We start from the raw sequence: 27,793 nt of genomic DNA, 5'->3' as shown, positions 1-27,793 counted from the left end.
TTTTTGCCTTTGATACAATAACAATAATGCAAGGCAGTCCCTGTAAATCATTCTTAAATATACAGTTTTGTTAAAAGGCCTGAGCTGCAGCAAGTAAAAACTTTTACAGCTCAAATGTTATTGTATCCTCACTTTTACAAAGAAAATGTACACATGGTAAAAATTTAGCCCCAAAAACATATTGTTCTATCTTTCATATATAGAACGATAAGTCGATAAGCATATTATTTACTGTGACAGGCCTACCCCCAGTAACTTAAATAATAGACCCAACATCAACTCAAATGTCTAATATTCAGTAATAAATTCTCAACTAACACAATATTATTAAAAACTTTAAATAATATAACTTGTACATGATAATTAGGGATGAATTTTAAACATTATCAACATTGGTATAAAAAATAGTTTTGGTGTACCATCATCCTTCCAGCCTCACTGAACTTTTGTCTAGTACCAATATTGTGACCAGTGTGGGTATAGCTGTTTATACTATGATAAGTGCATCTCAAATAGCTTGGTGAGGCTGTCTTTATTTAGTGGTGTGAGTCACAAGCCTGGATTTCTGTGCAAGGTGCGATAGACTGAGCAGCCTATGCATGTCTATAATGCCTGGTATTTTTGGCCTCTCGTCAGGGAGCTCTTTCATGTGTCTGGGTGTGACAGGTGTGCAGGCTGAACAACAGGTTTGAATATCTCTCAAGGTTTGCTTCTCTGATTTTTTCCTTTTTTCTGGCCCTCATCTAACAATACAGGGTGGCTCTTACAGTCACCCAGTCCAGTAAGAGCTGAGTGAGTCAGGTGTTGGGCCTGCATGCGCTCTGCACTCCACTCTGAAAGTTTTGATGGATTAATCATAAAGTGAATACTTTCAAACACCTTATAATTTTCTTAATACTTTAGTTGTCAAGCATTTTTAAAGTATCAATACAAAAAAGGACAGGAAAAAAACAAGAAGAGGGTGTAGCCTATATGAGGGTGCCACAAGCTCAACTGGCCAAGAAAGAAAAAACTAAATAAAAACATGATTTGAACATGAACGTTTTTTTAGATGACACCTCTTTGACAAAGATAACCAACACATGTTTATGTAATATCAGCAGCATAACAGTATAGCATTTACTATGTAAATGTTCTTTTGGATGTAAAAATACATTATTATAAATGTAAACAGCCCAAATACACATGACAGATTATTTTGACTGTGGTTTAACAATAAATTGCAGATTTAGTGCATGGTATTAATATGAGACTGGCCCTAGGATTCCGTAGAGGCGAAAGTATTCAATCAATATTATTTTGAAAAAATCATTCGTTTATTGTTCCAGACTTAAATTTCATGATTGCTCAGAGTGAAATGGTGCATGCCAGATTAGACACAGTAAAATACCTGAAGTGGGGAAATGGTGCAGCGTTGACACTCAGTGGCCGTAAAGGGGATTGCAGTTGGAGCTGTTTTAACCTGTAATGAAAGAGAAGAGTACACTTAAAATAACGACGAATTGTTATTAAAAGCATGTCCTGTATGTCTGTAGCATACCTTTAAATTGTAACTTTTCCATCCTCTGTCTGTATCGTGTCAAAATCCAGAGCAGGAGATCGTGCGCGTTCTCGCGAGATTTGTAAGTTTCCAAATCAACCTGTGGCGGGTTCTTACTGCAGAGGTTACAGATAATTTAATCGTGTTTATGTTTCTTTTCTTACAGAGTTGTCTTTATCCCCAAAACCACCACACTGTTTTCACTTCGTCCTGTGGATCATCGGGATGAATGACTCTTCACCACTGACTCATGAGTAAGAAGCCAGTCCAAAGTAAGTGTAGTAGCCTACCATAGATGTTTGGGAGTCAGTCCATCTTGTTTTCTATAATTAACCCCAGGGTTGTTATTGTCAATGCGTTCGTCCCTTGAACAATTAGTAATAATTTAGTGGCATGTTATGTGATTTTCATATTGACCACTTGGGGTCAGACTTGCACCAAATTCCTCTTTCCAGAAGGCTCATCTCCATTTGTAGTCTATGTTTGTTTGCTTTTCTACAGTAATTTAATCTATTAGGTATAGACTTGTGCCATGTATTAAAAAAAAAGCTTTACATATACTTTACATACTCACAATATTCTTCTGACCATCCAGGGTCCATGTTAAAGAGAAAAGTCAGTGCACCTCCACTAACTTGTGAAGTTGCAAAATATCACTCAGTGTTTCTAGATATTGACCTTATATAGTGCTTGCAGATGCTCAAACCTTTGTAATTTCACATTATTTTTGCACTATGTATTCATTCCATACTCTGTGGTGTTAAGCTACTTCTGAAGCCACAGCTGCTGTGAGGTAGACTGACTGATGCAAGACTGCCAATCTGCGACCACTTCTTAAACCACCAGTCACTCACTGACCATGTCATACTAGGCAAGACTTTGCGCTACAGCCACTGTTTTTCCATTGCGGCACCACCTGGTATTCTAACAACAGACATGCAGCTGCAGAGCATATCTCAAAATAACTGAGGATCTGTTTTATTTTTTTTTTTAGAGACAACATGTTATACTGTATGTGGGATGCCATAATGTTGGAGTCCAAAAAAAATAAAAAAAAATATATATATATATATATATATATATATATATATATGTTCTATATTGCACATAAAGTAATGATCCTCATTAACTGTGGTATTAAAGGGGCTTCACAATTTCACAGTCAGTCTGCAGATGTAAACTGACAATATTTAGAAGGCACCACACTGCTTCCTCTGCTCATTTTCAAAATACAAGTTGACTGTGTTTGATTTTAGCTGAGAGAAAGATCTGTGACTTCTCAAATTGTTGTAACTGAAAAAAGTCAGCATTTTGTTTAGAATAATTATATAGTCTTAAGATTATTTTAGAAAAGACAGATCAAGTGGAAGTCTATATTATATATAGGTCATTTCTTGTTCATTAATTTTGAGTTTCTAAGATATAAGATGTACCTTGGTTGCCTATGTGACAGGCTAGTTATAACTACTTAACTCTATTAGTGGACTCATTATTTTCAACTCAACATAGTGACTTTTTACTTAGATACCATAGATGATAAATAACTTTGTATTACTGTATTCTGTACTGCATATACATATTAGTATTACTGAATTGCTTTGTCCTTTTATTTTGAAGGCTCAGACGCTCCTTTATCTGAGTGTGGAGCAGAATGTGGCTGTTGACAGAAGCGCGAGGTGGAGCGGAGGATTGTGGAGTAACACACCCTAGTGGAGCATCACTCACCTGACGGAGACGCGCTGTACCAGGGACCAGGCACAAGGCACCAGCCTCACAGCCCAGAGCACACGAGCGCACCACCACTACAGCAGGTAAGTGCAATTACAATTTCATTATGGAAGTTTGGAGTGCATCAGGGACTTAACACATGCCACTCATATGTACCTCTTTAAATATGTATTCAGTTATGTGTTACTCTGATATTAATTTTCAATTGTTTTTAGAGTTGAATAAAACATCTTGCTTCTACTGTACTGTTTTAAATGAGTATGCATCTGCTGGGTGCTGTAGTAGGCAGACACAAAGAGGGGCAAATAGACAAGAAGTGAATGCAGAACCCCCTCACCTGAGTCCGGGTCTTGCGTAACTGTTCATTTCACTGGATAAATATTTGCATTTTAAAGATTGTAAAACTTTGGAGGCTGTTGCAGAATGCTTTGTTGTCTGAGAGCAGTATGTGTTTTGTGAGACTAATGAAGCTGCTATTTAAAGGTGCAATATGTAACTTCTTAGGTGCAGGGTCTGCTACTTGTTTGTCTCGGTGTAGATGTTATTTTTTTGCTTGGAATGTTCCACCGTAGGGCATTAAACATATCTCTCTTGCATTTATTCAGTTACCTTAAAAGACATGAATTTTTACCATGTACTGGCTTTGTTCTCCGTATATCTGAACTACCAACCAGTCTTGATTATGATTGCTAAATTTATTTTTATACTTTAGAATAATCAAGGCAAAACAGTAAAATTTCCATGGAGACCACCAGGTTGCAGACCTTCCACTAAAAAATTACACAGTGTACCTTTAGTGATAGCTAAAGGACTACATTGTTATGTTTCTCTAAAAATACTTGGCAATGATTAATGGCACAGGAATTGTTGTACAATTGTAAAATTATTTTAAAATATTTTCTTTCTTTCTGTTTTTAATCAGAATCTGTTGTAAAAGTCCATTGCATTCCACAGTAATATATGTTACGTGGAGAGTTGGACAAATTATGGGACCACAGTTAGCTTTTAATATTTGTGATGATGAGTAATGTAGCCTGTTGGAGTATCATCAAGTTTTGTAAAGGGCATTTGATCTAAGCAAATGTTGTAGTACCGAGTGAAGCATTTGTAGAAACATGACATTTCAAATATCAAAAGTCCCATCTCCAAACCTGAGCTGTTGTGAGCGAGAGTGTGTGTGTTTGTGTGTGTCTGCGTGTATCTGTAAGAGTGTGTATGTGTGTGTGTGTCTGAGTCCGTGTGTGTGTGCGTGTATGTTTGTGTGGTTGCAAAACGTGGTTCAATAGACATGCCTTCAGTGGTGCAGCTTACCCCCAAGTGATTCACCAGCGCAGTACAAATAGAATGATACAAACGTGTTGACGCAGAGGTGCGTATAAAATGTAGACTAAAATGAATACGCTCTGATTGATGGCCGAAATGTGCACCTAAATTATTTCCCATTTTGTGTCCACTGGAATTTATTAAAGGCAGCCCCCTGAGGAAAGCCCAGTGTGTGGCTGAGGTTCTGGGGCAGTTCAGATGAGCAAATAGTAACACTTTTGGAGAAATGCACTGTTAATTAGACTGCTGCACCTCCAACAGCCTGGGACTTTTTACATCGAAAAACAAATGCCCAATTAAATCCATGCAAGCCCCAAAAGGTGTAACTTTGAATCACATTTTGCTGTACAGGCTTCTACTTAAAATATCCATAGAGAGCTGGTTATACTACTTATAATGGTCTACTGTTTAGACTTGTTTGTCTGAATTTTTAAAGTGTTTGGAGCACAAACAGTTAAACTACCTTTTTATTTCCCCGAGGGGCAGTTTGTGTTTATAATGGAAAATGTTTTACAAAGACGAGGATAACAGCTCTTTCAAAAACTAAACACATTTATTGGTGCTGGAGAATTTTTGCTTCCACTTGCTAATGACAAACACAACTTTGAGCTTACAATTTTTTTTTAATAATTCAGGGATCAAAAGTTTGATTTTGGAACCTCTCACCATGGCGACTTGGACCATTTTACTAAAGGTGGCATATTATGTTATTTTCTGATTAATGTTGTTTCCTCATCAGAAACATACAATCCTACATAATTAGGCTGTGTTCTCCCTGAAATGATCAATCTCTATTAAACTACTAAAGTTAAAAGGTAGCTTTTATCTAAAACTACAGCTTGATGACATCACAAGGTTGAACAAATTATTTAGATCCTAATAATCCAGAATTAATCAAACATGTGTGAATGAAACAAAACACAACTTCAGGTATGTTTCTGATGATGTAACATTATAACATGGCTTAAAGTTCACAGGAGTCAATATAATTATAATATATGACTTTAATTTTTGTGCATGATTGACCTTTCTGTTATCTGAAAAACATTGAACCTTCAAACAACCCAGGATTCACCTATTTAGTTATTCAGTGACTGTAACTTAGCGTGAAGTCGCTAGGAGGCATTGTTATAGCATAATGACACTATAAACCGAAGGCACATTTCAGTATTTTGTTTTCAGAAAATATTATGTTAATATAGACTTAAGCTGGTTTGCTGTCTAATGAGCCCAGGAGTGCACCATTACTGTTGTTAGTCACAGTACGTGCCTCCGACTACTTAACATGCTCATTAAAATACAGCTTATTAATGCCACACTGAAGTGGATTAAAGCTTCACTTAAAACTGTTTCAGTCTTGACTTTCAATGTTCAAGAATTACAAGATCATCCGTCCTAGTGGTAGCCCCCTTGCTCTGTGTGACTGTGCTGTGCTGGGGCTCTCTGATCATTCAGCTTCTTATGAAACACTTTCTTATTCAATGAACAAAATATGAAACAGGCATATTAAAGGTGCACTATGTAACTTTTTGTTTGGGGGTCTGTCACTTGCTTTTTTTCTATGAATATGTCATTGCTCTACCTGGAATGTTCCACAGTATGAAATTAAACAGCTCCTTCCTTACATTTACCTAGATATACCTAAAAAAAAAACAGGCGGCGTTCTGATTGTAAGCACACGCTTTTTCACAGATCTAACCTGTAACTTGGTCTGGTTTGGTTGCCATGAAGATACAGTAGAAAGGTTTAATACCATACTTGAAACATTCCAAACAAAGCATGGGCCCTTCACTAGAACAGTTACACAATGGACCTTTAGAGCAGGATACATTCTTTTTTAATACACTACCAGGCTTCTGGGTTACAAACCGGATTTCACATATTTTTAAAAATGGATAAAAGCGCTCACGAGATTTAGACTTAAACTTAGACAAACTTTATTGATCCACAAGGGAAATGATTCAGACGCATTAGCTCACACATCACAATATATTATAATAACAAAGAGCAAAAAAATATAAATGGTAACCGAAAATAAAAAAACAAAAATAGGAAGAGACAGGTGTCAAATAAGGCATAATTATATGCATATGTTCAAGTAAAAATAAAATATAGAAATATAGTAATGCAAATATATCTCTATATACAAGAGGTCATAAGGAGAATTGGTGCAAAGCTAAAATAATGATTGACAGGGCATAGGGTTATCTGTTACATAAAGGTAAGTTGTTGAGCTTTATGGAGTATGGTATGACTATAGTCCTGTATCTCTCATTGTTTATACAATGCTAGAAAAAACTGTATATACAAACTAAAAAAAACTAAAACAGCTGAAAGTCCAATAGCTCAGTTAATATTTATGCTAAACTATTCGGAAATGAGATCTCTGACTTATTTTTGGCTGACTAAATTCTTGTGCTTATGTAAATGTATTGTGTAAATGCTGATCTGTCTCAGCCATCACTTTCTTGAAAAAAAGATTAGCAATATCAATAGGATGTTAAATTTGGTTAAATAAAGGTAAAAAAAAAAATAATAATAATAATGTAAAAAGCCTTCCTTAGACTAAAAAATAGGGGTGGGATGAGACAGAATTCCCACAAGATGAGACTCAAGATAAGGTACACAAGATCAAGACAAGGTGATTTTGCTCTAAAGTACTCTAAATTATAATAAATACATGGTGTCATTCAGTTCACAGTTTTGACCTTTACATTTTTAAAATACATTTTATTGAGTGCTTTTGCTGTCATTGTAGCGCTACTGTTTGGAACTATGGCTTGTCAAAATGTTAACTCACCAGCATTTCACCCTTTTTTGTTCAATACAAAGGCAAACACTTGGAGAAAAATCTCATCAGAAAGATCATTTTTCTCATGAATGCGAAATCTTGTCCCATCCCTACTAAAAAAGCTTTATTCCTTACAGACAGAGTAGCTGAATTAAACTTGTATAAAACACATTCACAGACACTGTCCAATGCCCTTGAGTGAAGTGTCTCTATTTACTGTGTGTCTCTTTAAAATGTAAGCAGCTTCTTTAGAGTACTCAATTGTATTAAAGGTGCGTTTTTTCCACTTTTGTGGTGGAGGGTCCCTCAAATGCTTTTCTCCATGGAGATCTTATTGCTTTGTCTGAAATGTCCCACAGTATGGTGTTAAACCTTTCTGTCATCATGGAAACCAAACTAGACCATGTTACTGGTCAGATCTGTGGATATGTGACCCCATTCAGTCTGAATGCCTGTTTTTCTAGGTATTTTTGAGCTATAAACCCACCTGTAGTTGAATACATGTATGGTAGATTTGTGTCATATTGTGGACGATTCGAAGCAGAGCAATGACATATCCATAGAAACAAGAAGGTGACGGATCCCCATCAGAGAAGTGACATGGTGCACCTTTTAAGCAGAATGACATGTTCACAGTGACTCATTGTCACACGTTAACATGTAATTTACAGTATAGATTGTGTTTAAGTCCAGCAGCTTTAGAAAACAGTCACGAGTCTACCACCGCACCAATCAGACAGCTCTACGTCTAATCTTATCCTATTGTGAAGTCTATCCCTTTGCTTGTTCTAATAACAGACTTCATTTTCTCATTGCAGGTGACACGGTGAGGGCCACTTAAGTGCAAATGGTGCAAGGAGCATAATTCAGTGACCTATTACTGTCTACCCCACATTAACCACAGGGAGGACAGTATTGCTGACACAGAAGAAGAAAATTACTGTGAATGCAACAAAGCACCCATTAGTCCTGATAAATTACCCTTAGCCTAATTTAAGATGTTGAATAGCTCATTAGGAAGATTGATCAATAGAGTGGGAAATTGCTCCAAAATCTGATTATGTGAAAGTTTAGAAGGAGTGGAGGCTGTAGGTGGAGTACTGTAGATTCCACATTTGAAAATAATTTACCTTTAAAGTGAAGTGTACTGTATTGTTCTTCATTCACATAATTTTATAAACATGACCTTTTCCAAAGTGCTGCACAGACAAATTAAGTTCATAAAAGAGAGTAAATCAGAAATAAAAACAACAAATAAAAAGGATTAAAAAGTAATTTATGTATTAAACTCAAGGCCATTTGACTAATAATTTTTAAGATCCTCTCCTTTGTAATTTCTCGCTACGGTGCTGTATAATGTAACCTGTAGACATGACTGACAACGCAGACACCCCAACCAACATCTCCCTTAGCCCCAGTGTGAGTGAATCTCTGGAGTACAAGACTGTGTCCGTGTTTCTGGTCCTGCTGGTATGTGGTGTAGGCATAGTGGGGAACATTATGGTTGTCATGGTAGTCTTCACCACCCGCCACATGAGGACCCCCACAAACTGTTACTTGGTGAGCCTGGCCATAGCGGACCTCACGGTGCTGGTGGCGGCCGGATTGCCCAACGTGGCGGACAGTCTGACGGGGACGTGGGTGTTTGGACACGCTGGCTGTTTGGGCATCACCTACCTGCAGTATCTGGGGATTAATGTGTCATCATGCTCCATCACTGCGTTCACTGTGGAGAGGTCAGTGTCACTTTTTTACAATGGTTGTTTTAAAAGCATGCAAAAATACTTTTATATTGAGTGTATTTTTACATAAAGTGTAAATGAGGCTAAACATAGGACAAGATATTTAATATAAACTTTCAAACACTGGTATTCATTGTTTTTTCTGTATTTTTATTTTAATAATTTGATACCACTTTATAATAACTACACCAAGATTGATCTTAATAAAGCATAAACAAAGTGAATACATAATTTATAATTTAATTTATAAGAATAATTCAGACATAATACCAACAAAATATAATGGGATTATGAATACTTATGATCTCTATTAGTATAATAGGGAAAAAAAGACAGCATTGCCCTCATAATATGGTGTAATCCGGTGTTTTTAATGGAAAAACTGTAACTGTAAGTCTGTGTTAACATGTGTGACTAGAATAGATTAAATCAGCCTGGCTATATAGTAAATTTATTTAAAAGCCAACCATTCATTTCTAATGAGGCTGGAAAATGGACTATTGCCTGTGTAATGCCATAATATGGAACATTCCAGGCAAAGCAATTCTCCTGACCTCCACCAGAAATGATACATATAGTGCACCTTTAATTTGTATAATTTTCATAAGGGCTCCACACCAGAATTGATTACAGATTTACCTGCTCATTCTATTCATATTCAGAGGCTACTTTTGCTGCTGCACACACTGTCATTACATGGAATTCTCCAGAGTCAAGTTAAATTAGCGCTTTGACCTTTTGCAGTTAACAGTGACCACTTTAGTTAATGTGAGCTTCCACAGCCCAGAGCTTCAGCCAGACACAACTGCAGCCCTTTTATTTAAAACATTGTTCCGGAAATAAATAGAAAGAACAAGGCTGTCAGATTTGCTCCATTTTATTTCAGAAATGCATCGTTATAAAGTCGCAATTTTGAAAGTCTCAAATTAACTCAATTGTGTTTGGGAGACAATCAGAGTATAGCCTCAAAACTTCTCCTGGTTCTGTGGTTATTGGTCAGAATTTGTCAAAATCGACCCAAATACAAGAATAGTATTGAACTGAACTGACTGTGGCTTTACCAGATGGAGAGCTGGGCATTTGGTGTCTCATATAATTGTACATACTACATAGGTTTCAGTTTTGTGTTATTTTCCTGACATTTTTTCATGATTTGAAAGATATAATATTTTGTGGTACATTTTTTATTGTATTCCTAATATATATATTTTTGGATTGTCATTATGCTTGTTCTTTCCAGTACATTGTTTTAATTGAACAATGACTATATTTTGCATTTTCATAACAAATGAGTAACAATCGGGTTTACTCCTTTGCCCACGACTAAAAGAATAATAGCTGACCTTTAGACCACTTGTATTGTAAACCAATTACTGTGATGTTTTCCCTTGTTGAGGCTGATTATTGCGTTATTTGTCCCTGAGCAGATAGTTTAAGTGCTTATTTGGTGCATTAGCAAAACTCTATTCACACTGAAATAATAGAGTGGCCCTGAAAAGCTTGATGACAAACTTTATGAAAGAAATTCTTCTATTGTGAGTCATATTTCAAAATATGAAGTGGGAGGAACACTGCAATAAGATCATCTACATAAGAGAAAGTGACTTGAATTATTAGTATACTAGTGTTACTTTAAAATATACTTATTTGAGGCTTACATTATTCGATTTGTAGTAATTCGAATTTAAGGATTTTGTCTTATTCCAATAGTTTGTTTTCTGAATATTTCTTTCTCCTTTGTAACAGTTTGAGACAAGTCTAATTAGTAAAAAAAAAAAAAAAAAAAAATCAAATTAAAGGAACTGTTTGTGTGCAGAGAGTTCTTTTAGGTTTAAAACAGCAGGATTTTAGCAATAAAACAGGCAACCCAAATGAGAGACTCACATAAGGCTCATTCTCCTTTCTGAGAACTAAAACACCACCAATTTTAACATAGACGGTGTGGTTTCCTTGTATCCAGGGACAGGGATGTGGCATGTGTGTGGAATTTTGTATAATTTTGTACCTAATTCAGTCATCTTCACTAATATGTTTATTTTTAGAAGTGAACACAATTTGTTATTTGCCTCCTCACCGACAGATACATTGCCATCTGCCACCCCATAAAGGCTCAGACCGTGTGCACTGTATCGCGGGCCAAGAAGATCATAGCGGGTGTCTGGATCTTCACCTGTATCTACTGCATGTTGTGGTTCTTCCTGGTGGACATTCAGGTCAGTGTTTTAGAGCAGAATGCCAAATATGTAAAGATGTTAATCTGGTTTTAAACAGGGCCTCTGTTGTGATGCGCAGGTGGGTCAGGACGGACACGTGCAGTGTGGCTACAGGGTGAAGCGCGACCTCTATCTGCCCATCTACCTCATCGACTTTGCCATTTTCTACGTCATCCCTTTGCTGCTGGCCATTGTGCTTTACGGTCTGATAGCACGCATCCTCTACCTCAGGTAAGTGCATCTGGACTTGAGCACATGGGAGAGAGGACTCACTGGACCTTTCCACATGAGCTGCCCTTAATCTGTCCAAAGTATTTCTGCTGGATATACTAAACTATATACATTTTTATTTATTCATGTCTAACCACAGAGTGGACCATAATGTACATAAGAATAGTGACAAATATGGATGTATGATTGTATTACAGACTTTTGAACCAAAACCGTACTTTGTACTGGCCAGTCTCGTCGTATACCTTGATGAACTGCTAATTCTGGCAGAGTCTTCACTTAAGTTTGGTAGAGTGCATGCACTACATTTGATTAGCAACATAGTGTTTAAGTTCAAGTAGTATTTTATAGTACTTGGGGCCATACCGGCGTGTCAAAGTCTGATCTCATTAGATCTCAGAAGCTAAGCAAGGCCAGGCCTAGTTAGTACTTGGATGGGAGACAGCTGGGAATATCAGGTGCTAGAGTGGGGTGCCAATATCAACAGCTGTTGTTGTGTCCTTAGGCAAGACACTTCACTCACAAAGTATGAATGTGAATGTTGGTGGTGTTCTAGAGGGGCCAATGTCACAGATTGGCCGCCTCACTTCTCTCAGTCTGCCCCAGGGCACATGTGACTACAGTAGTAGCTTATCAGTGTGGACTGTGGAGTAAATGAGCAATGCATTGTAAAGCTCTTTGGATGTCTTGAAAGACACTATATAAATCCAATGCATTATTATTACTTTTCTGGCACTTTTATTAAACAGGCTCTAATAGTAGTGAAGAGTGCAATTGTGAGCAAGTGGTGGACGAATTAACAACTGGTGGACGAATTAACAACTGTTTGACAATTCTGACATGTGCATTTATGCTTCATGGTAATGTAATCCTGATAAGACTTCCCTCATATACTCAAAGTTTATTTAACTGAGATTAAATGAACTGAAGCGCCAAGAAAAGAAGCTTTGTCATGTTTGGTTACCCTTCAGGTTATTTGGCTAAAATCCCTAAATCCTCTAAAGTCTCAGTGATGAGAGTTTAACACTGTGGGATTACTAATAATATTCAGCCAGAGGTGACATTTGTGTTATGTTCCAGCTCCCTGCCCAATCACCCTGATGCCAGTGCCACCACCCTGCGCCGCAGCTGTAGAGAGGGTCCCGACAGCAGCGGGGGCAAAGGGGGGCGTCCCATCCGCTCTGGGCACTCTTCCAGGAAACAGGTTAGTGCTCCAGGCCCATTTACCCTGTGTGTCAACCTGGTCTTATCTCTCCAATACCTGCCTGTTTACCTGGGTTCTTATATATGGCGTTCTTGACCCGGGTCTTATATATGTGTGTATAGGCTGATGATGTCCTACTATCCAAAGCCTCAGCAAAGTGCCCTCTTGGTGGCTGTCTGTCCCCCGTTACGAGCCCTGGAGGTAATTGGGTTGGTAATGGCTTCTTTGAACAGAGAAAAAAAACACTTCTTTGCTGAGATTGCTCCAGGCTCTTGAGTCTGCAATACACTTGGGGCACTTTGCTCTTCAAATGTTTATTTTCATAAGCATTTAACCACTCAAACATATTATCACCATATTTCAAATCTGACACAAGATGGCAATAGCTGTTTCTCAGTGATGTTGATGTTTTCATTATTTTGTTGTCAGATACTGGCCCCTCTCTTGAGTGTGTTTGAAAGCTTTGCATCAGGACAGGTTGTTCTTTTGTGGAGGAAACCAAAATGGAAAAAAAAAAACTTCTGCTCATGAAATAGTATAGTAGTTTGAGACTCTTATTTGGCTGTTGTATTTTTCAATTTAGACTTCAATTTTGAAAATCAATCAACTTGTGTGCATCAACGACCAAAATTACACAATTTCAAGGGACATGATAACTGCATAATTGACGTTAAATGAACCAAAAGAAAAACAGATGCCACAGTTACCTTTGCTATTGCCCAGCCATGCATTTGCTTTCCTTTTCAGAATTTCAATGATGATAATAACCCACTGAGCACAGCAGATGGCAAATGTTATATCAACTTCTCCATAACAAAACAACTTTTAGCTCAAATTCAGCACAATTAGATAAATCTGTGTTTCTCAGGCGTAGGGAGAACCTCATTCTCTCATCTAAGAAATATGGTAAAAATCTGAACTCTTTCTCCGATTCTGAGAATGGCTCACACATTAATCTGTAGTAAAATATACTATTGTAACTCTTTATTCTCTGGACTACTCAAAAAATCTATAAACAAGTTTCAACTCATGCATTGTGCTGCAGCCAGAGTTCTAACAAAAACGAAACTATCCCAACAAACTTCTCATTCTGTTATCTCACCAGTTAAGAAAATAATACATTTTAGAAATAAAATCATGACTTATCTCAGCTCCCATATACCCCACAAAAGTACTGACTGAATACCATCCACTACCCCACCTGACATTATCAAACCAAAGACTCCTCCTTCCAACGATCAACTCAAGAACTACTTATAGAGCATTCAACCACTATGGGCCCATAGTGTTTGAATGCTCTATAAGTAGGCAACCACTATGGATGCATTTTATGGATCTCTGCCACTTCTCCAACTCTATGTGTTCAAAAAGAAACTTGCGTAATATACACACAAATGCAAATAATAATTAGTATTTTTCCATGCTGTATAATTGTTGTGATGCAACCCATGTGGTTTCCCTGCTCTGAATCCAATTCAGTCCACTTTAATTATATAGCACATTTCATAAACAGTTTCCAAAGTGCTGCACAAATACAGAATAATAACAACAATAATAAAATGATAAAATAAATGCTCAGATTTAATCATACTAGTCTTAAAATAATAAAACCAGTAAAATAAAATAAGAGCAAAATCATAGAATAGCAATAAATAAATAAAACCAATAAAATACATTAAAAATAAATAAAAGACACATAAGAAAAGTGCTAATAAACAAACAAACCAATAAACAAATTTGCACTTATAATGTCAAATTTCTCTGCCACTTGTTTGTCTCCATGGAGATACTGTTTTGCATGTCTGTCTTGCACTTATCTTATTTTCATTCTTATAGGATTGCCTCTCCACAGACTTGACCTGTAACTTGGTCTGGAGGCATCACCTGCTTGTCTCCATGGAGATGGTTTAGTTAATTAATACCCTACTATGGAATGTTCTAGGCAAAACAGTGACTTACAGTGAGACCAGTCCAAAAACCCTCCACCCAAACAGTTACATAGTGCACCTTTAAATCAAATATTTAATTAAAATGTATAATGTATTTTTAAAAACATGGCTACTAATATATTTGTGTCAGTGCAATGTGCCTATAAATAAATGTGTCGTATTCAACATCTAACATTGATTTTAACATGGATCTCAGCACTCAATACTTGATGCCTGCAGCCACTAGTCACCACTTGCAGATGAAAACTTTGCATGCATAATACACAGCAGACTCAATCTCCAAATGTTATCTATTCTTCTCTTTCTTTGGGACACAATTACTTTGAACAATAAGTGCTCACATACAATAGCCCTGAGTGATTATAAAACCACTGGGTTAGTATTGATATTAAGGCTTCATGACAGGCTTCAGAAAAATGCCCTTGTAGGTTTTATTACATCTGTGTGCTCTTTGTTTTAGAGATAGGAGTCCAGGCAGATACAGGTGATAGAGGAATGATACAGGAGCTACATAATGGCCCTGTAGCACTATTCACTGCTGTGATATTGCTCAGGTTGATAAAGTTTTGTATTCCCTTCATACAACAGAGATTCTCATAAAATAGCCACCCCTTCCCTCCTTCGTGGTCCAGCACACATGACAAAGAGCTTTGAGAGAATTACAAAAGCCATAGATGCCATAGTATTGGAAAGACAGGTTAGCACAACAGTGGTCTTCTCTGCTCAGACCATCAAATGTACCAGTCGACCATTTGATTTTGTCTGAAGCTCAAACTCAAGCTGTGACCACAAAAGCATAAAGCATGGCGGACGTCTAATAAGATGTGATGTGAAGAAGAGCAGAAGAACAGAATACACACGTGCCCATTCCACCCAAAGCTCCAGTATTGATCTATATACAGTACCATGCTGCTTTCACGTGAGCTCCGTAGTTTATTTTTCATCTTCAGTTTTATTTTTTCACCATTGCAGCTAGATCAGGTTTTGTCTAAAGTTTTACTGTTTCTATAGTTTTACTATTATATAAACTCAAAAGGTGCCCCAACAGTGAATATGCATTATTTACATTAAAGGTACACTGTGTAACATTTCTAGTAGAGGGTTCGGAAATATTGTTGCATTGTCTAGAATGTTCCACAGTATAGATTACACCCATCTTTCACAAGGGAGACAACCAGCTTACAGCACTATGCTACATTACAGTTCAGATCTGTGGAGAGGCGCTCCTAATGACAGAAGGAATTGTTGTATTTTTGAGCAATAGAAACACACGTAATGAAGAAATAGTTGGCTATGTTTAATGCCATACCATGGAACATTCCAGGCAAAGCAATAACATCTCCGTGGACACAAGCAGGTGGTGGACCATCCACCAGAAAAGTTTAGACATGTATGACCTGAAAGAGCTTATTTGGTAAAAACTAGTCATTTTAAAAACTCAAATGCAGTTGCTTTACCTAAATGTACAAAAATGTTTAATTCAGATGAAAAAAATAGCAATTAATTAAATCAATTATCCATTTGAATTAGTTTGTAGAGGCCCAGACTTATTCCTCACAGCATCCTAAAATGCACTGTGATGAGTTTGTGAGCGCGCTTCCCAACTTTCAGAGCCCAGAGTGGAATTTTGCTCTCATGCCTCTGCTAACAACTAGCATGCACATTGCACCACTGTCACTTCCTGGTTCATGCATGATGTAACACTTTATCATTATAGAGCACACATCTAAGAGCTGCTTTTACAATATATGAACTGGAACAACACAAATCTTACTTGTTGTATGAAAAACTTTGGAACAGCCCCTTTAAGTGCCCTATACTAATTCTTGTGAGCTTTAAACTGTCATTACCTCAAGAAAAACATACCTGGAGTTGTGTTTTGTTTCATTCAGACAGGCATTTTCGAGTAATCCTGGTTTCTTAGTTTTTCCACATCTCTAAAGCTCAAAATGCTCCGTTCCACCTTGTGATGTCATGAAACTATACTTTTCAATAACAGTTAGCTTTTACCTTTTGTTTAGAGATTGTCATTTCCAGGGCTGAAATAATCCAAATGATTCTAGTGAGGTGTATGAAGTTTAAAAACACAGTGGAGTGTTTTCAGTTTGAGAGAAGAACTCAGCGTAAATATAAGCAGGGTTTGTGTTTGTGATGAGGAAACAACATTATAACAAAAAAGACTTGGACTTGCAAAAAGTCACTGCTACTCTTCAGGAAAAGGACAAGCAACAAGAAGAAGAAGTTATCACACATAAGGGGCTCCCGCACCTGTATAAATCTACAATACAGGAAAATGTGCATTTAAAACAAGAGCTTGCCAACTACAAAAAAGTCATGGAAAAGACTAATAAAAAAGACTTGGACTTGCAAAAACTTAGTGCTACTCTTCAGAAGAAGGACAAGTTAATGCACATTATGAGATCTGGTACTTGTATAATGCTACAGTACAGAAAAATGTGCATCTACAACAACAAGAGCTTGCCAACTCCACAAAAGCCCCATCGAAACACCAAAAAAGACAAACGAAAAAGACTTGGAGTTGAAAGCGCTCAAAGCTACTCTCCTGAAGAAAGATAAGGTTAGTGCATGCAAGGAGATAAGATCTCTCTATAACAATACAGTGAGAGACAATGTCCAGCTCAGAGAGCTAGCCAACATTAGTAGAGTCCATGAGAAGATGAAAGAAATATTCAAAGCACCTATAATGGACACTCAAACCACTTGTACTGATGTTGGTGGAGATCTAACCAACAAAGAAAATGAGAAACTGTCCAGGAAGGTGCAGGAACTGTCTTGTGAACTTTTTCAGCACAAGAGGAACTGAACTCTCCTGAAGATTCGTTGAGAAAGTGAAAGGGCACAGCCATCCAACCGCCCAAAAGGTCAATGGTCACCGTGATCCAGCTGCCCAAAAGGAGAGGCCGAAGTGGAGGTGCAGAGGAAGGCGCGCAGGCGTCAACAGCACTAAAGCACCTCCAGCCATTACCCTTTACCCTTGCATTATAAAAAAAAAAAAAAATTCAAAAAAAAAAAAAAAAAAAAAAAATTAATGTGTGGCATTGGTCTTCATTTATTATTTATTCATTTATTATTTTTTTTTTTTTTTCACATTAATTCACATGTCAGTCACACAGCACACTGCAGTGGCTTGTTTTTTATGCAGAAATGGGTAAAGTGAATGTACAAAAATGCAAATGCATGCAAAAATACATGATAAAAGAAGTCAAAAAATTACAATGGCAATATGTATGTTTTTTCCCTCTAAAGTATACTTACTTTTAGAGAGAGAAAGTTACAGCTGAACAATATATCTTAAATATATTGATATTGCAGATATTCAAGTTTACTCTATGTGAGGCTGCGTGATAGTTTGGTGTCATATATAATATGTTATATAATATGTGGCCCCCAACCAACACTGATTTTATAACTTGGGTCCCTGCTCCACTTGAATTTGAGACCCCTGCCTTGAACTTATCTGTCTATATGTAGACAGGGTAACAGCTCCAGTCTAAGAGTAAGAATGGGTTTTAGGTCATTTTGAGCTATAAAAGCACCCGTAATTGAATTAGTGCAAAATAAATATGTTTAATGCTATACTGTGGAACATTTCCGGCAAAGCAGTAACATCTCCAGGTAAAGATGAGGTAGATGATGGACCTTCCACCACAAAATACATAGTGCACCTTTAAATCAATGGAAACTTTTGACATTACCTTCAAGCTCACCAATACTTGTATAAAACTAATATGCGCTCTGAGGTGTGTGTGCTTGTTGCTCTCCTTCCCTCTGTGTAACTGAGGAGACATGTCGCTGGAGTCAAGATGGATGGACCTCATAGCAGATTTTATTAGGATTAATGTATTGCCATTCACTGCAATGGTGCCAGGCCAGAGAGCTTCTGATTGAAAAAAAGATGAGAGGAGTCAAAGGAATTTCAATGTGTTTTGTCACTATCTGTCTTTTGCAACTGCTAAAGTAATATATATCCCTGAGGCTTGACAATGATTAAAATGTCTGGACTGTTTCCCCAAATAAATAGTAAATTATGTACATCTAAAAAAAAAATCTGAAAAAGCATGCCAGTGTATTCGTCATCATCAGGCGTTTTACATATCATTTGAATGTGTGATCATAAGGACATATTCAGAACATTCACACCTTGAATTTCAGCACAGCACAATTTCATTTCACTGTGAATAATTATTCTGTGTATAAGCGACAGGTAGGTCAAGACTAGGGAACCAATTACAGTGACAGATAAAGAATTTATTCAGGTGTTGAAATCTATCCAGTTTTTGTTTACTAAAAGACTATGGACTAAAATGATAAGATAAGATGATATACAAAAATAATAACAAAAAAAACCTGCATTTGGAGAGCACAGACATTTGCCAACATACTGGTTCCAACTACTCCAAAATAGGTTTACTAATTTAAAGGAGGATTGCATAACTTTTCTGGTGGATTATCTGCCACCTGTCTTCGAGTTTTAGGAGCAGTTTCCCTGGAAAGTTTCACAGTCTGGCATTAAAATTAACTATATCTATGGAGACAAACATATTCATTCACACATGTTTGAGTAATCTTTTATTATTTGTCTGTCTGCATCTCCAAAGCTCAAAATGCTTTGTTCCACCTTGTAATGTCATGTAGGGGTAGCTTTTAAGTTAATGCCAATCATCCTAGTTACGTAGGGCAATTCCAGGTCTGAAATTATCCAAATCATTCTACTGAAGATGTGTGGAGTTTAAACACACAATGGATCACCTCCTGCATTGCCACATACCATCACAAGGTGGAACAGAGTGTTTTCAGTTTGAGAGACAAACAGCCTAAATATGCAGGTTTTGTGTCATGTGTGAATGAGACAAAACAGGTATATTTGTGATGAGGAAACAACATAATATAGATTAGAAAATAGTGCAATATGGCCCCTTTAAACATGCAATATTCACAGCAAAAAAAAAGAAAAAGAAAACGATATGCATTTTTACCCACACAAAAACTGTACTTTCCAGGTTCAAAGATTTCATATCAGCTGATTATTTGTGAAACCACTGCCCCCCCTCGTCCCCTCGTCCACGCTTAGTCTGATAGTCTCCTCTAATCCTGTGTGTTCAGTGACTTCCTCAAAGAGTAGAGGATTTGCATAATGAGTTAGTGCTACTCAGGGTGTCACAGATGTTCTCACTCTGCTCCTGTCACTTCTCACTTGACAGGACATCTCCATCAGATGATTACAGCAGCCTTGTATATGTGCTAAAAATAGTCGAGAGCTATGCATGAGCAGGGTGGCTGCTCTCCCTGATAGCAGCAACTGTTCAGTCTGAACTTAAGTGTAGAGAAATGACTCAGACACTGTTGAGAAGAATGTAGAATGTGTTAAATTTAGGAGAGGTAAGGAAAAACATAGGATTGAAAAGTTTATACCAAAAAACGCCTTTGAGACACTGGTGCTGTCACGTGTCTGCCGCTACTTACAAAATATAATGTAAAGGAACCATATGCAATTAAGCAGTCATGGGAAGAATGTATTTGTTATAGAATACTGAAAACCTGCATTAAAATGTATTTTGTAACATATTTTGTTACATGGGTTAATCAGAGTACTGTATTCTGAACACTTAGAATACTTTTATACCAAATTGCATTTTATTACAGTATAGTATAATTACATATAATTATACGATGCTTGCTCTTTGTTGCACTGTTTGTTATGCATTCAGTTACAGTACTGTGCAAACATTTTAAGCAGGTGTGAAAAAATGCTGTAAACAAAGAATGCTTTCAAAAATATAAATACAGATTTTTTGTTTTTATCAATGTACAAAATGCAAAGTGAGCGAACAAAAGAAAAATCTAAATCAAATCAAATATTTGGTGTTGCTACCTTTTGCCTTCAAACCAACATCAATTCACACAAAGGGGTACACACAGTCAGGTGTATGATCAAACAATTATACCAGACAGGTGCTTATGATCATCAATGTCACACATAGGTTGGAACACAATCATTAACTGAAACAGAAACAGCGCTGTAGGAGGCTTAAAACTGGGCGAGGAACAGCCAAACTCTGCTCCGAAAGTGAGGTTGTGGAAGATGGTTATACACCATGGCAAGAATGAGCACAGCAACAAGACACAATGTAGTTATAATGCATCAGCAAGGTCTCTCCCAGACAAAGTTTTCAAAGCAGACTCATGTTTCAAGATGTGCAGCTCAAGCTCTTTTGAAGAAGCAGAAAGAAACGGACAACACTGAGTATCTTAGACGCAGTGGTCGGCCAAGGAAACTTAGTGCAGCAGATGAAAGACACATCAAGCTTATTAGCCTTTGGAATCAGAAACTCTCCAGCGGTGCCATCAGCTCAGAACTGGCAGAAACCAGTGGGACCCAGGTAGGGCTGGGCGATATGGATCAAAAAATATATCTCGATATATTTTGCTATATCTCAATATACGATATATATCTCGATATATGTTCAAGAAAAAATAACCCCCTAAAACTGTAAACTGCAAAAACAAATCTGCCAAATTCCACAAGGTCCTTTTTTTTTAATTGAAGTGTAAGAGGTCGACAGTTTAACATTTAAGAACATTTAAGATTACAAAAAACCCTAATTGCATAAATAATAATTTAACTGTAAAATAAAAGAAATAATACATATTTTCTTCTTTTCATTCATAAATAAAATAATTCAACACAAGTTCATCTTTGCATTAACTCTGTTATCCAAACCATAATCATAACCATGAGCTCCTTTAGCAGAAGAAGCTCAGAATGTTCCTTATTTCAATAGATCCATGTTCCTATCCAGCAGTAAGGAGCTCTGAGGTTTAATCTCACAATCCACTGCAGATCAAACCCAACGTTTCCAAACACTATTGTACAAGTGACACTGCAGCAGATTATTAATTAAAAAATTCTGCATATATAAACTTTACATTGCTAAACTTTACAATATATAAAGCATAACGATTCTAGAGCCACATCAGCCCGTTTGCGATAATAATGTGTTTAATGCAGTTTTGCGCACGTGTGTTTACATTTTACAGAAACGAAACTTAAGCGCATGGCTCATTTGCATAAACAGCGCACTTCTCACGCAGCTCAGCTCGTTTAGCTTCTTTCGGGCTAAAGGACGCGACTCGGTGGAATATGAGGATGTGCTGCTGATGTTCTTGTCTGTAAATGGTGGAAAAGGTTCGTGGTGCTTGAAGTTTTTCACTGGCACCAACTTTCGGCGTTCACGGCGATAGTGACGACTGAAGGAGACACGAGCGAACAAAATCAGGGAGGCGGGGGCGCGCGGAGGTGACGAGAGAAGACAAACAAGTGAAGCGGCGAAATTAGAATTGAATATAAGCATTATATCGATATATACGATATGTCAGAATTCATATCGAGTTTAATAACTATCTCGATATATTTAAAATATCGATATATCGCCCACCCCTAGACCCAGGTACACCCATTTACTGTCTGGAGGATTCTAGCCAGAAGTGGTCTTCATGGAAGAGTTGCAGCCAAAAAGCCATACCTCTGATGTGGAAACAAGGCCAAGTGACTCAAGTATGCACAAAAACATAAGCACTGGGTTGCAGAAAAATGGCAGGAGGTGGTCTGGACTAATGAGTCAAAATTTGAAATATTTGGCTCTAGCAGAAGGCAGTTTGTTCATCGAAGGCCTGGAGAAAGCGTAAAGTATAACAAGAAGTTCTGGAAGTGATGATATGGCCCCCACAGAGCTCAACATCATTGAGTGTGTCTGGGATTACATGAAGAGACAGAAGGATGTGAGGAAGCATACATCCACAGAAGATCTGTGGTTAGCTCTTCAAGATGTTTGGAACAATCTACCAGCCGGGTTCCTTCAAAAACTGTATGCAAGTATACCTAGCATTTTTTCACACCTGCCTATAACTTTTGCACAGTACTGTATGGCCAATTAGAGAAAGTAAATCACACATGTATTTACTGCAAGAGCTTTGTTTTCTTTGTTTTTTCTAAGAAATGTCATGCAGTTCAAAGCCAAAATTGCATGATGACGTATCGCCAGTATCATATTCCTTTTAAGTTAGGAAAGTAACTGCATGTACAGTGGGGCGCCAGTGTTGCTGTGTCCATAGGCAAGACACTTCACCCACATTGCCTTACATGAACGTGGTGTGTGCATGAGTGTTGGTGGTGGTCAGAACCAATGGCACAGATTGACAGCTTTGCTTTTATCAGTCTATCCAGGGGCAGCTGTGGCTACAATAGTAAATTGCCACCACCTAGTGTAGAGTGAATGAATAATACAGAACATTTTAAAGTAACTTTGATTGTCTGAAAAAGCACTATATAAGACTAATGCATTATGATTATTATTCTGAATACGACAGAATAAAGTTTCTCAAATTTGGTATTCACAATATGTATTTTTGGTACATATATTCAGTTACTTCCCAGCTATTGTCTTACACAAACATCAGGCATCATTTTGGAGTTTTGATTGTCAGTTATGACTTTAATACTGTTAATGCTGTGGCCTGTGAAGAAGAGGATGGGGGGAAAAAATCAAAAGACAACCAAACTGTACCTTGACCACCTCACCCATACTGGACCATTCAACACAAAATAACTTGTGTAAACGTGTGTTTTTATCCCCTGCTGGTGTCCATGGTAACGGCTGAGAGATAGAGGTTGCGGTGGTGGTGGACCTATAAGACTTGAGTGATTAGTCTTATCAGTCCCAGTAATACCACACACCAGCCCTGCTCCTCCAGCTTAGTGACATCTTATGTGCTCCTATATCCGTACCTCCGTCCACACCTCTGCAGAAAGACTCGGGTTTAAACTAAGTGCAAGGCCAGAGAAAGATAGCAGGTATAATGCACAGCCAAAAGCCGTTTAAGATAAAGAGGTGAACCTAAGCCAGGGACAGCCACCTCAGCATTAGATAAACACATAAGAAATCCACAAATAGCCTAATTCTGTAATCCCATACACCTCATCGACTTCCCTGTATCGCTGGCTGTGTGTACGTGCATACCAAAAATCTGATCATTATCTGATTTTAATCTGAGTTATCACATTATGGAAATGTCATGTAAACAGTTCCATCTGATGGGAGTAATCTAATTTCTTTCAGATTGTGCAGGCGTTGACAAGGAAAATTAAAGAAAAAAGGTCAAACCAATGTGGCAAAGTCAAAAGTTAAAGAAAAAAGTTAAAGTTTGGGAAGAGTTATTTTAAAATTTGTTTTCCTTTTGTCTTCAAAATACAACAGTACAATACGTATCCAACGGTTACTAATTAATGGACACATGTCCATCATATGATTATCAGAGCTTGTGCATGTAAACAACAATAATCAAATGTAATTATTGGATAATCTGATTCTAGTTCTCATATTTTCTGGTTATGTAAATATAGTAAATGTACCCTCTGATTCCATTAGTATGGCTAGGCTATTATAAGTACATACAGTTTAGTCTTCAGTTACCAAAATGGGGATATACACTTAAAAGAAAGAAATTCTGACTATTTATCATGTCTCCTTTTTATTTTTTGTATTTTTTATATTAAATAAATGTATATATTATAAATAAATCATCTTAAACAAGTATTCTATCAAATATTTAAATATAGAAACAAGTTACACATATGATGGGTCTACTTCTATTTAAGTGCATGGTGGTATCACATAATTTAACTGTGGAGAAAAAATAATTATGCAGTGGTGCTGCAGTGGATTAAATGAGTCACTGATTTTCTACACTGCTGTGAAATTGAGTTTGAAATGTTAGTATTGTGACAACTCTTTTGGATAGCTGAAAAGATCTGTCAAATGATCAAACTACTGATTTGTTGTGGTAGAATTCCTGCATAGGTTTCATTTTGGTGTAGCTCTCTATTTTTAATTTTGGATTTAGACCTAACACAAAAAATATGCTTCAAGATGTGACTATGTATGCTACTTCCCACCTTCCATGGTTGATTACTGTGAAATAAAATCAAAAACATTTCCTTTGTCTGTTTGCCTCCTAGGTGACTAAGATGCTGGCTGTTGTGGTGATCCTCTTTGCACTGCTGTGGATGCCCTACCGGACTTTAGTTCTGATCAACTCCTTTGTGTCCACTCCTTATTTGGACGCCTGGTTCCTGCTCTTCTGCCGAACCTGCATCTACGCCAACAGTGCCATCAACCCAGTCATCTACAATGCCATGTCTCAGAAGTTTCGCTCAGCCTTCCGGGGGCTGTACCGCTGCCAGAGGCCAGAGGGCGCTCATCGGACCATGTCAATGATACAGAGTGGGTTTGGCACAGTTAGAGACACGAGGAGCTCCCAGCCCAATGATGGAGACACAGGAAAGATCAAAAAGCATCTGGAGATAAGTCAGCACCACAATGGTAGTGGTCATAGTCAGATTGTAGTTAATGGAACAAAAGCAGGACATGATGGGCCCCCAATGGCATTCACTTTTGACACTCTGCCCCCAGTGGAGAATGAGGAGAAGACGCCTTTGGCAGGGGACAACACAGTGACATTTTCAAGCACACTCATAACAAATGAGCAGCACAAAATGACAAAAATGTGACGCATTCATACCACATGTTTTAATGTAGGTCTTATATGTTATTTTACATTGTCCAGTGTAATTCAGTAGCATAGCTGACATAGTGTAGCTTTGTGGTATAGAGCTTAAAGTCCACAGCAATGATCTCAAGAATTCTACAACATTCATAGACACATCACTGACCTCCGTAATGAACACATGGCCTAACCTAATCACTGCCAATGGTTTGATGTTTAGCTTGACCAAAGGAGGACAGTTCTTACTTACTATGGTCAGTTATAGTTGTGCTTAGAAATGTAATTTACAAATAATTTATTGAGTTTTAGATGGACTATGGCTCCTGCAAATATTAATCCTCTTTGAGGAGAATGGAGGTTTTATAGCTTAATTAGTAACTTTTAGACATAAGCACATGCACTATAATCTTTATAAGTTACAAATTATATTTGTCCAGTCCAAATGACATCCTGCAAAGATGTGCTGTTTCAGCTGATGGTGTGGACAATGTCCTGTCCCTCAGTGAGCTCAGAGCTGTGGGCAGAGGCAGAGACAGACATGGCCCACACTCTGGGGCATATGGACAGAGGCTTTGAGCTTTCTTCTGTAGAAAGACATTTATAACACACATCTGTGTACAGTGTACATCATGTACGTAGTGATTTCTATCTTTACTGTGAAATGCTAATTACCAGTTTCATGTTCATAGATTCTTCTTGATGCATGCACCTTGACAACTGTGCTTTTAACTTGTGCTCTAGTGAGAGAATCTTGGGTAGAAAAAGCGTACAGTATTATATATAGTTTAGTACATGAAGTGCCGCTGGTTTGTAGGTTTCTTTGTTTTGGTTTTTGTATGCATACCAATGTATATTGAGTAATTTGAAGGAACTGTGCAGGTGTAAGGACCCTGTCCTGTAAGTCAGCTGACCCTTTAAACTCTGACATCCCAAGAACAACACATGAAGTATGTGGTTTGAATGTGATTTACTTTTTGTAAAAAAAAAAAAAATAATTTGGTATATGTCTGTGTGTATTTACAGCTGTTATATATATATATATATATATATATTATATATATATATATATATATATATATATATATATATATATATATATATATATATATATATATATATATATATATATTTTATGCTGAGAAGACTTCAGAGAGAATCAGAAAATTAAATATAAAAAGTCAGAAGTATTCAGTAACTTCTGTAGTACCTTTATATTGTTATTATGACAGTGTCAAGTGTTAATAAGTTGTACACAGTATATTTAGTAGTTTTTGTTGTATGGGATATTCAATATGTCTGTTTTTTTATGTGAATATTTAAAATCTGAATTGCTGTGGCAGTAAGAGTTTGCATTTGTGTCCGCTGTTTGTCTCACTTGCTGCTGTTTGTATTACAGTGTAAATGATTCCACGTACGTAGGATGGGGATGGTTTGCAGTTATTTTAATTCATAAAACATTGCCTGCCTTGGTTTAATACAGAGACTGGGCTGCAGAGAACAGCCCATTTGTTCTGCTGTCCCTGGCGGCTACAGTCGACTAACATCATGATTTTTCATTAGTCCAGCAGTGACTCACCATCATTTTGTTGGTGCAAACTTGAATACAAACTTGCTGTATAGTATGTGAGTTAGTCTGTGTGGATGGTTCTTGCTGTGGTGTTGTGGATGTGTGAGTGTGTCATGGTTTAGCCCTGGAGAGCTGCTGGTCTTCTCACTTGTGATCACTGGAGTTTACTATGACTGTGTTGCTTTTGGAAAAAAGATTTGAGCTTTTGTGTATGCATTAACATTGTTATTTTATGAATAAATGTTTCTCTGATAACACCTTGCTCTTGAATAACAGCCTGCTGTGTCAAGAAGAACTACATTAGTGTACCATATACAGTATATACAGTCGCTTTTCCACATGATGGGCTTTTCAATGTCATGTATTATTCATCCACTCTCCACACTACTTTTGTAGCCATACCTGTCCTAAGGCAAACTGATGAATATGTGTATACGGCTCCTGTGACCATTACCAATCTCATGCTCACACACCACATTAAGGGAAAGGGGCATGAAATATTGCCCATAGACACAACAACAGTATGCACTGGTGGAACCAAGAATCAAAGCTTTAGTCTTAGAGTTAGTGGGTGAAAACCAACACTTTTTCGTAATTAATGTGATTCGATCATTATGTTAAGAAATTTAAGTTACAGTTAGATTGGCGCTTGGTATTTCAATTAAAGTGTTAATTTTTAGGTTAATAGTGTCCAGGAAAAGACTTCTAACTTTATTTTAGTTTTTGGAATTTGACATCTTTTTATTTTCTGAATCATGTTTTTTAAAATGTCCTCACCGCTCCCTTGGTGTCTTATAGAGGTGTATGATGTAGAATTACAGATTTATTCCCTGAACTCAGCTGTGACAGACAACACAATATAGACCCTGTATTGTTTAGATTTGTTTTGACAAGCTGACATTGAAACAGCTGAAGCAGACT

At 37.2% G+C, this 27,793-nt stretch overlaps 1 protein-coding gene across 1 annotated transcript; it reads left to right on the top strand.

Moving 5' to 3' along the window:
• The first annotated feature begins 1,655 nt into the window (after nucleotides 1–1,655).
• Nucleotides 1,656–26,284, top strand: trhr2 (thyrotropin releasing hormone receptor 2). Its single transcript, XM_020935012.2, has 7 exons — nucleotides 1,656–1,812; nucleotides 3,158–3,351; nucleotides 8,201–9,118; nucleotides 11,205–11,337; nucleotides 11,417–11,568; nucleotides 12,649–12,772; nucleotides 24,758–26,284. The coding sequence occupies exons 3-7, from the start codon at nucleotides 8,754–8,756 to the stop codon at nucleotides 25,307–25,309; spliced, it is 1,326 nt and encodes a 441-aa protein (XP_020790671.2). The 5' UTR covers nucleotides 1,656–1,812; nucleotides 3,158–3,351; nucleotides 8,201–8,753; the 3' UTR covers nucleotides 25,310–26,284.
• The last annotated feature ends 1,509 nt before the right edge of the window (nucleotides 26,285–27,793 follow it).

The sequence above is a fragment of the Boleophthalmus pectinirostris genome, unplaced genomic scaffold (assembly GCF_026225935.1).
Source record: "Boleophthalmus pectinirostris isolate CB_2022bp ecotype Guang Dong unplaced genomic scaffold, ASM2622593v1 HiC_scaffold_2, whole genome shotgun sequence".
NCBI classification, from domain to species: domain Eukaryota; kingdom Metazoa; phylum Chordata; class Actinopteri; order Gobiiformes; family Gobiidae; genus Boleophthalmus; species Boleophthalmus pectinirostris.
This window is presented reverse-complemented; position numbering and strand designations above follow the sequence as displayed.